General features: G+C 54.4%; 1 protein-coding gene and 1 pseudogene across 1 annotated transcript in view; both read right to left on the bottom strand.

The window, feature by feature from the left end:
* Positions 1-646: 646 nt before the first annotated feature.
* LOC106898341 lies at positions 647-3,178 on the bottom strand (annotated as a pseudogene).
* Positions 3,179-8,566: 5,388 nt separating this feature from the next.
* Positions 8,567-11,065, bottom strand: part of LOC106898340 (protocadherin gamma-B1-like) — a 7,961-nt gene continuing 5,462 nt past the window's right edge. The window contains exon 4 of the mRNA XM_014959530.1: positions 8,567-10,039. Coding sequence (XP_014815016.1) covers positions 8,567-10,039 — 1,473 coding nt within the window. The remainder of the gene's footprint in view (positions 10,040-11,065) is intronic.

Raw genomic sequence — 11,065 nt, 5'->3', positions numbered from 1 at the left:
ATTCATCCATCCCATTAATGCTGCCATTTCTGCAGCACTCTTCCTCCAATGGGCTAGACGACACACAGCAGAAGAGGGAGAACATTCTGTAACAATTAGGAGTATCAAACTGAAACTTCTCCATTCATGGAGCTACCCGGACCTTTTCTTTGGAGACCAAGGGTCCACTAAATTTTCCGTCCTGCAGAATCATTAGTTTACACCCTTCACCATTCCTAACTCATTAGAGACCTGTAGTCAAAACCTCTCATCTGAATCTGTGGCTACTGAAGAATCAAGAAGTGCCACCAATGCATTCCTGCTGTGAGTGGAAGGGCAATACTCTGTTCGTTCGAGACTATAGTCTCGAATGTCACTAGGGAAGAAAAACCTGTCTCTTTTCAATCGTGGAGCCACACGCGCGTTTCCATTTGGAATCTATTATCGAAAAAGCATTAACCAATGTGTTATGTCCAGGTATCAACGAGGACCAAGAACACAGTTTCGGGTAAAAGTCGATCAGAAATGAAACACCTCCAACTACAAGTGCCAATCCCGAGTCATGCAGAAGCAGCAAATCTAATTCTAAACACACGCGGTCCATCACTCCCAATCCACACCAATCGGCGAAAAACCCAGGGAAATAGGGAGGGAGGTTGAGCACAGCTCAAGGAAAAGAGGGAGAGCGCGCGGGCTTACAGACCTGCGGGGCGTCGGGGTCGGCGGGCGGCTCTCCCGCGCCGGCGCTGATGCTCGGGCTCGGCTTCCCGCAGGGCTCCGCGCCCAGCAGATCCTCCGCGGGCACGACGGGCAGAGGCGGCGGCGAGGGCCAAGCGGGCTGGGCGAGGGCGCGTCCCGGCGCCACGCACAGGTTGTAGGAGTAGGGCAAGGTGCCCTCGCAGAAGTCGGCCGGGAAGGCGGCGCCGGCCACGGAGAAGCGCTGCGCGCCCAGGCAGCGCAGGACGGCGGGCGGCCCGGCCCGGCGCAGCCGCGCCAGCACGGCCAGCGCCACGCTGAGCAGGAAGAGGGCGGAGAGGAGCGCCAGCGCCAGCACCAGGTAGAACTGCAGCTCGGCCGGCGAGTCGGCGCCCGCCGCCCGCTCGCTCAGCTCCGGCAGCGCCTCCTGCAAGCTCTCGGCCAGCACCACGTGCAGCGTGGCCGTGGCCGACAGCGCCGGCTGCCCGTGGTCCTTCACCACGGCCACCAGCCGCTGCTTCGCCGCGTCCCTCTCCGACACGGCCCGCGCCGTCCGCACCTCGCCGCTGTGCAGCCCCACGCGGAACAGCGCCGCCTCCGACGCCTGCACCAGCTCGTACGACAGCCACGCGTTGCGCCCCGCGTCCGCGTCCACCGCCACCACCTTGGCCACCAGGTACCCGGCCTCGGCAGAGCGCGGCACCACCTCGAACGGCCCCGACGCCGATGACGATCCCGACGCCACCGACGCCGCCGACGCCGCCGCGTCTCCCGGCGCCGGCCAGAGCACGCGCGGCGCGTTGTCGTTGCGGTCCAGCACGAAGACGCGCACCGTGGCCGTGGAGCTCCGCGCCGGCGCCCCGCCGTCCTGCGCCCGCACCGCCACCGAGAACTCGCGGCACTGCTCGTAGTCGAAGGAGCGCTGCGCGTACACCGCGCCGCTCCGCGCCTCCACCGACACGTACGCCGCCGCGCCCGCGCTGCCGCCCGCCAGCCAGTAGCTCACGCGGCCGTTGGCGCCCGCGTCCGCGTCCCGCGCCTGCACGCGCACCACCGACGCGCCCGCCGCGTTGTTCTCCGCCACGTACGCGCTGTAGGCCGCCTCCTCGAACACCGGCGCGTTGTCGTTCACGTCCGACACCTCCAGCACCAGCGACGCGCGGCTCCACAGCGGCGGGCTGCCCCGGTCCCTGGCCACCACCGTCACGCGGTGCTCGGACGCCTGCTCACGGTCCAGCGCGCTCGCCGTCACCACCTTGTACGAGCCGCCCGACGACGCCACGATCGACAGCGGCGCCTCGCCCGACAGCTCGCACCACACCTGACCGTTCTCCCCGGAGTCCCGGTCCCGCACTTTCAGCAGGGCCACCACCGTGCCGGCGGGCGCGTCCTCGGGCACCGGGCTCGACACCGACAACACCGTGATCTCGGGCGCGTTGTCGTTCTCGTCGATGATGTCGATCTGCACCTTGCAGTGAGCCGTGAGTCCGCCGCCGTCCCTCGCCTCCAGCCCGAAGCTGTATCTACTCTTCTCCTCGAAATCCAGCGGCCCCGCCGTCCTCACCTCGCCGCTCTCGCTCTCGACACTGAACAAGGCGCGGACGTCGTCCGGGACGTTGCCGAAGGAGTACGAGACCCGCCCGTTGGAGCCCGCGTCCGCATCCGTGGCTCGCACCTGCAGCACCAGCGACCCCGCCGGCACGTTCTCACGCACTTGTGCCTCGTAGAGGCTTTTGCCGAACACGGGCGCGTTGTCGTTGGCGTCCGTCACGTTGACGCGAATCTGGACAGTCCCCGACCTCACGGGATCCCCGCCATCCACCGCCGTCAGCACCAGCTCAAAGGAGCTCTGCTTCTCCCGGTCCAGCTCTCTCTCCAGCACTAATTCCGGTCTCTTGCTTCCATCCGGGCTCTCCTTGACGTCCAGAGTGAAGGCCGGGTTGCCAGTGAGCTGGTACGTCAGCAGAGAGTTGCTGCCCACGTCCGCGTCTCGGGCCATCTCCAGCGGAAAACGAGCACCAGGGAGCGTCAACTCTGTGATCTCGAGGTCGAGAGCAGCCTTGCTGAAGGTCGGCGCGTTGTCGTTGACGTCCTGGATGGCCACCTCGACGTGGAAAACGTTGAGCGGGTTCTGCACCAGCGCCTCGAAGCTGACGGAGCAGGACGCCGACTCGCCGCACATCTCCTCCCGGTCCAGCCTCTCGCTCACGTACAGGTTCCCGCTCTCCCCGCTCACGCCGAAGTATTGCTTCTCCGCGCTGAGACGCAGCTTGCGCGCCGGCAGCTCCGCCGGGCTCAGCCCCAGGTCCCGCGCCAGCGGCCCCACCAGCGACCCTCTGCCCAGCTCCTCGGGGATGGCGTAGCGGATCCGCTCCGACGCCGCCGCCGCCGCCGCCGCCCGGCAGCACAAGCCCAGCAGCAAAGCGCCCAGCAGCAGCACCAGCACTCGCCCGCCTGCTCGCCGCCGGCTCCCACTCTCCCGCTGCCTCTCACCGACCGCCATTCTCGCCAGCGCTCGCCGCGCTCCTCCCTCCTGACGCTGCGCCGGCTCCGGCTGCGGCTCCAGCGCCGCTCCGCGTCGGCCAACAGCGGCACCCGGAGGCGCCGCCACGACACCGCAGCCGGCCGGTGACCGCGCTGCCGGAGGCCCGGACCGGTGTTTTGTAGCTGTTCCCAGCTTTTGGGTCTCTCTTTTATAAGAATCAGAGCTATAAGATCTTTATAACATCTTGCTTGTTTCTTTGAATTCTGCTTTCCTTACCTGGGAGAAATACCGAGAAGAAAACCATCCTGTTTGAGTAATCAGTAAACAATAAGAAAGAGAATGAAGTAAAAGTCATTGCAATCCTCTCATGCTTGACCTGAAAAAGGTTTGTATCTTCTCTGCATTTCTTCCTTTTGCTCATGGAAGTCTCTGACCTTTGTTGAATTTTCTTGTAGGGAGAAGAATAATTACACTGGGAAGTATACCACCCAAGGCAATGTCTGTAGCTCTGTACTAATAGATGAGATGGACGTTTACTATTCTTTTTATGATTCACAAAAGTTCCTTCTTTTGCGACTCCATAGCTGATGGACTTACAAGAGCAAAGTGTAAAGCCACGTCGAGTCTTTCATAGAACCATAGAATGATTTGTGTCACAACGGAACTTTAAAGGTCATCTAGACAAGTCCCTCTACCACGGGCAGCAACATCTTTCATTAGACAGCGTTGCTCAAAAGTCCCTCCAACCTGTTCTCGAAACCTTCTGGGCAGCCTCTACTGGTGTCAAACCACCCTTATCGTAAGAGTTTTCTTCCTTATGTCCAATTGAAATCTACCCTCTCTCAGTTTTAAACTGTTGTCCCTTCTCCTGCCACAACAGGTGCTGGAAGAGTTTCTCCATCTTTACATAATAAAAAGGTGAAATAAAGGTTGTCCTTTATTTGGCTGTGTCACCTCCCAACTCTGCACACCCAGACTACTCGCTGGTGAGGCGGTATAAGGAGTAGAAAAGGCCTTGACTGCTTCACACAACCAAGAACATCAGTGTATTACCAACACTATTTCCAACTCAAACCCACAAACATAGACCTTTACCCGCTGCTATAAAGAAAGTAAAATCCATCCTAGATGAAGGCATAACACTCACTAATGAATATATTGTTGAGATGCATAAAATAATAGTGTTCCCAGTATGGACCCTTGAGCAATACCATATGTTACTGGTTCCCACTGGGACATTGAGCCACTGACCTTAACTCTTTTGATGTGGCCCCACGTTCTCCCATTACATGGCTTAATTGGAGAAATATGTGCAGAAGAAAAAGCCTTGACTGCTTCACATAATCAAGCCATCAGAGTTTTACCAATACTATTATGATCCCAAATCCAAAACACAGACCTACACCACCTGCTAGCAAGAACATCAAGTCCGTCCCAGATGAAACCATGGTGATGAAGATATTCTTGAGATACATTCAAAATTATTGGTCTCAGCACAGACTCTTGAGCAATACTGCATGTTACTTGTTCCCACCTGGATATTGAACCATTGACTAGAACTCTTCAGAGGTGGCCATCCAGCCAGTTCCTTATCCATCTAACACCCCACCTGTCAAACCCGTATCTCACCAACTGAACCATGTAATGGGAGACCATGTGGGGGACACCCTGCACACGTTCTCCCACTGACCCCATGTCTCTTCATGGAAACCTTGGCTGGGTTGGGTTGCCACTCTGCACTTTGAGCACTATGGCAGAAACAGGATTGCTTTCTTTCCCTACAGAAAATGTTCGCTCTGGAAGTACATGTATGCCTGGGAAAGCCTTCCTCCTTACAGCTGTGAACCTCCAAGGTGTGGACAGGAACTGCCCCTGAACTCAGACAATTAGAACAGAGCTGTCCCCAGGCAAGAGTGAGAAACATACACATATGAATATGGATCAGGGCAATAACATTCATTAGGCCAAATGTATTAAGCAGAAGGAACTGAAATTGCATGGTACCAGAATGTGTGCCCAACAGAGTAACTATGTCAAGCAGGGAAATGACCAGCAGTTCCTTTATGGCCCCTCCCAACAGAGCTTCCCCAGGTCTAATCTCCAAACTTACACAACCTGCAGCTTTGCTTAATACCCACAGAATTGGCAAAAATTTATCATAAGAGTATAATGCACTACGATCACACCAAAAAAAGAAGGAACTTTTTTTCCTCATCACTATTCTGTGAAGTAATAAAAGGATGGTAAAGCGCATGAATGTTAAATGTCTGAACTAAAAGAGAAATAATCATCTAACAGAGGATGGGTAATATCAAAATATCAGGCTTGGGGAATCTCCTGTACTCTTTTGTCACACACACTGTTCCACAGAGTTGGGACTTCTACTGGCTTCATGCTTTAAACTCCTCTCCCTACCACACCAGGATACAAGTATAACCTCACATCTCCCGACTTCCAAAAAAACGGAAGGATGAGTAAGAAACACTAACCCACAAGTGGCTAAATTAAGATATTCCACTTCTTCAAACTAAGCCTACATACACAGGAAACCAGGAAGAGAAAAAACTCAGACTAGGAAGCCAAGGAACCATTAAAGACAGAGGCTTGCCAGAGAAATTCAACACAAAGTCTTCTCAGTCTTCACTGTTGGTCTTGAAATTCATTCCCCTGAGCACCTGAAAATCATTGAGGTTTCAAGCACAAGTGCAACCCTGAAGTCTTCCTTGGGACTACATTGTAGGGGAGTTCATTTTCAAAAACAGTCATCAAGCTCTCAACAATTTTTTTGACTCTGTGGCCTGCTCATCTGCATACAAATATGAAGCCGTAAGTGTAAACACTTATCACAGGCCTCTTTCTCAAGTTTGGTCATCCTGGGCTTCTTCAGGTGGCTCAGGGCTTGCCAAGGGAAGCAAGTGTTTGCTGCAAAAAAAACACCTTGCCAAGGGAAGTGTGTGTTTGCTGCAAAAAGCACCTACAGTTTCAAATACAACAGAATTATACAGACTTGGGAAAAAGAACTATGACCTTGCAGCCACCATTTTTCTACATGCACAGTTATTTTGAAATACTTTACAACCAGAGGACAATCATTATCTTTTGAGACAGGAAACCCGGGAAAAGAAAAATGGCAAAGGTCTTTGCAAACAGATGCTGCTGAAGGGAGAGCTGCACGCACAGTTTCTCATTATTGAGAAGAGGGATCACAACTTGGATACATGCAAAGACATTTCTCTGCTCATCACACAAACTGGAAGCACATCTAAAATCTTCTCAAGTGCATAAATGATATACAGCTCCAAAACAGACCCAGTTGTCAAAGAATCACCTCAGGGATACTATCATACCATCATCTTACTTCAGCACATTGGGCAACTTGGAAGATACATGCTGCTCAAGCCTTAACCGAAAGGTTATGCATATGCTTAGTAACTGCCATTGTTGGGAAATATCATGCAACAGGAAACAGATTGATGAACCCCCAACTTGGCCAGTTGGAACCTGAGGAGTGTGATATCCAAAATTAAGGCACCTTCAGTCTCATTTTATGTAGCCCAGGAATGAACCCTAGGAATTAATAACACACATGCCTTTTCTCTACTGCTACCTCCTCACACACACCACCCCCAAGACTCTCTTCAAACCCTTCACAGACCACACCATTGACAATGATCACCATAATTTGCAGACAGACTCCACCTACAGAAAAGCTGCACAGACAACTTCTCCTTTCCATGGTTAATACTTGACTTCTCTCCATGTGGATGTGAAAAGCAAGAACATTTGTTCAGCTTTTATATGAAGGAAATGTGTTTATGAGAGCCTCTCTTTCCAGCTGTAAACATGAGAGATCAATATGGGACAGCCAGGCAAATGTGACAGATGTGATCCTCCACACATTGTCAGATACAAAGGCTCACTTTCAGACCAACACAATGACCAAGGCAAGAAGTGAATGCATGCAGAAAGGAAGGGCTTAGAGATTACTCTTCTAGATTATGGCACTCAGAGTAGGCCCATAATCCAGGTATTTAGTAGGTAGCAAAGACACAGGTTGCTCTGCCCAAAGCCCTCATTCTGGTGCTTGTCATAAATACACAATTCACTGTGAGTTAAGAATTGACAACAGCCTGAATAAGCAGAGGAAGAACCTCCCAGGGCTCCCAGAACAGCTGGAATCACATGTCTTCTAGCCAAACTTCTTCAGAAAGGTGAAACTCACATTGCATGATACTACAACTAGACGCTGAATGGGGAAGGAGCGAAAGTATTTCTTGTTACCCTCACACAGAGTTATCAGGACTCTTATCTTCAAGCCTTCACAACTTGCACGGTGTTCTTTGACCCTTAGAATTTACAAGCACATGGCATGAAGGGCCTAGTTGTCTACACCATTTCTCTTCAACATGTACCACTATCGCACCACAAACTTCACATGGATAACTTCACATCTCCATCCTAAGGAGGAAGACATATTGTCTGCTCACTTCACTTCAGAGAAGAAACATCAGTAGACTAACGGTAAAAGGGAAGTGGTCCTCCAGTTCAACCTAGGTCAGAGAACATCTGCAGGGGGGCAATATCACCCTCCTAAGCTCTCCCTCCTACCCTTGTACAGCTCTTGCCACAGCATGTGTTGTCAAGCCAAGACAGGATCAGCTCCATTTCAAATAAGTCAACCTTAAAAGAGAAGGAATCAGCAATACACATCTGCCAGTAGTAGCTCTTCAAACACAGCCACCCAGACAGTTTCTCAAATTGTCACAACTTTGACAATTCTCTTTCACCTCCACAACTGGTAGACAGCCAAGAACAAGTTGTTGCCCAGTACCTTCCTCGATTGGTGTAGAAAGATCAAAGCTTGGACAAATACAAAGACATTCCATAATCAATCACATTACAAAGGCAGCTTCCCCTTCCCTGCCTGCCACTCTCCTCTGCCTCTTCTCAAGCCAAGAAACATCCAGATCCATTTCAAATCAGTCAAATTTTAGATACGGAGAATTAGAAGAACACATCTATTTCTTGCAATAGATTTTCAAATGCAGGAACCAAGAGACAAAGAGGCACAACTTTCCATGACTCTCCTCCATCTGGCAAGGAGCTTATAAACTGTACCCGGGGCCATTAACAGTCCATTTTAAGACACGCTCATCCTACTCCAGCACATGTCTGTCAGGAATATACCTTAACCTGCTAATGTGGAAAACTTCAATTCGCTTCATACATCCATTCAGAAGAGCTAGCACTGACACCAAAAAGGGTATTACCCATCAGGGGACAAAATAAGAAATGACGTGATGCGTGATAAGAACAAAAATCTTCGCTCTACCGAACCTCAAGCCAACAGCAGCCCCACTTATCCTGACTCCCACAAAAAATGCAAGGCTGACAAAGAGCCTACGATCACGTCCCCGGAACAAGACGCACCAGCACAGCGCGCTCATGAACCAAGATTTGCCTTTTTTTTGTAACTAAGCCTCCCGAGGAGGGACAGCGAACACACGACGGCAAGGGCAGAGAATCGCGCGAGGGAAGCGTGGCGGAGCAATTCCGATGGTGGGAGGAACTCACCGGGGGAGCGGCGGGGTCGTCGCGGCGGGCGCCGTCAGCGTCCTCGGGGAGCAGCGGCGGCGCGGGCTCGTCGGGCGGCGGGCGGGCCGGCAGGGTGTCGCAGCAGCTGCCGCCCGAGAAGCGCAGCTGGCTCTTGCGCGAGTCGGCGGTGAGCGAGACCTCGTGCGAGTAGGAGCGCAGGAAGGCGCGGACGCCGTCGATGCCCACGAAGTGCGAGGCCGGGACGCCGCGCAAGGCGCCGCTGCCCGCCGCCGGCAGCTGCGAGCGGCGCCAGCGGCGCAGGCGCAGCGCCAGCAGCAGCAGCAGGAAGGCGAGGAAGAGGCAGGAGACGGCCGCCACGGCCAGCACCAGCCAGCGCGTCAGGCTGCCGCCCGGCTCGCCCGGCGCCGCCGCCGCCGCGCTGCCCAGCTCCGACAGCAGCTCGGCCACGCTCTCGCCCAGCACCACCCTCAGCGTGGCCGTGGCCGACAGCGCCGGCCGCCCGTGGTCCTTCACCACCACCACCAGGCTCTGCCGCGCCGCGTCGCGGGCCAGCGGCAACCGCGCCGTCCGCACCTCGCCGCTGTGCAGCCCCACGCGGAACAGACCCGGCTCCGTCGCCTTGGCCAGCTCGTACGACAGCCACGCGTTCTGACCCGCGTCCGCGTCCACCGCCACCACCTTGGCCACCAGCGACCCGGGCTCCGCCGACCGCGGCCACAGCTCCACGCCCGACCACCACCCCGACACCGAGCCCCAGCCCGAGCCCGAGCCCGAGCCCGCTGGCGCCGGCGGCGGGTACAGCACCTGCGGCGCGTTGTCGTTCTCGTCCACGATCTCCAGCCGCACCGACACGTTGCTGCTCAGCGCCGGCGCGCCGCCGTCCTCCGCCCCCACCCACAGCCCCACCTCGCGCACCTCCTCGTAGTCGAAGGAGCGCAGCGCGTACAGCGCGCCCGTCTCCGCCTGCACCGACACGTACGACGACAGCGGCGCGCCCCGCACCCGCCCCTCCCACAGCCGGTACCGCACGCGCGCGTTCGCGCCCCAGTCCGCGTCCCGCGCCCGCACCCTCAGCAGCAGCGCGCCCGCCGCGTTGTTCTCGGGCACCCGCGCGCTGTACCGCGCCTCCGCGAACACCGGCGCGTTGTCGTTCACGTCCAGCACCCGCAGCGCCAGCACCGCGCTGCTCCGCAGCGGCGGCGACCCGCCGTCCGCCGCCCGCACCGTCACGTTGTACTCCGACACCTCCTCGCGGTCCAGCTCCCGCGCCGTCACTACGCGGTAGTAGTCCTCAAAGCTCGCATTAACCCAAGAAGTAGAAACCTTGATTTTTTCAGAAATCACGCTATAACAGATTGGTGCTTATTATACACGAATTCATCTCAGTCTTGAATCTTCATGTTGGTGGGACACCTTACCAATCAAATACTGTAGGGCGGCAAGAGACCCCACACTAAGCAGCAGACCATTCGTAAATGTGCAAATAAACTTTATTCAGGTGCCTAATTGCTGTTTCTTTGAGTATTTCACTGACGGTTTAGCTATGATCTTAGTATGGGTAGAGCCCGCCCCTTGTCAACAGGCAGACACACGCAAACTGTTTCATAAAGTGTCCGAGAGACCCAGTTCTTCAGTCTAGTATTCCCCTGTCCAAGCGATCAACCAGGTCCGAGGACCTGTTTTGGGAAAAGGGGAGAGGAAAAGAAGACAGGTTCTGAAATACTAAACGCATGTTCTTGAGATCCCATTCTACACCCTCACCTGTGTATGACAGACAGATCAGGAATGGAAAAAACCAACCAAACAAACAAATATACAGAACCCCAAAAAACCAAACCCCCAAGACAGAAAAACAAAGAAGATATAAATAGCTGCACAAGCAACTCGTAAAAATCATGGCCCCAAAAGCCTAGAGGGCTAGACACGCAGCTTTTTTTCAACGCATTAATCAACGCGTATCAACCAAGCCCAAGTTAATCGGTTTCAGGAAAAGCGATCAGGAGGGAAAAGTATCCGATACCAGGAGACCACCACATTTTTCCCGACTCTGTCGTTCAGAATCATTTATTTACCGACTTGGCGAGAGCTGTAGTCAAAACCACGCACCTGAACCTGTGACCACAGAAGAACCAAGAAGTGCCTCCGACTGATTCCTGATGAGTGAGGACACCCCGTTCCTTCCTTCACGGAGACATGGATCAGCGCTCCCCAGACGCACAAAGTTAACCCGTCCCACTGCTGCTACCATTTCTGCCATTGCTTTAACAGCATTCCCCCAAATGATGGGCGGCACACCCTTCTTTCACTATGGACGAGGAATCTTTCTCTTATCCATTCATGGAGATACAC

Source organism: Calidris pugnax, unplaced genomic scaffold (genome assembly GCF_001431845.1).
Source record: "Calidris pugnax isolate Ruff unplaced genomic scaffold, ASM143184v1 scaffold494, whole genome shotgun sequence".
Lineage (NCBI taxonomy): Eukaryota > Metazoa > Chordata > Aves > Charadriiformes > Scolopacidae > Calidris > Calidris pugnax.
Note: the sequence above shows the minus strand (reverse complement) of the source record. Positions and strands in the feature narration are given on the sequence as shown.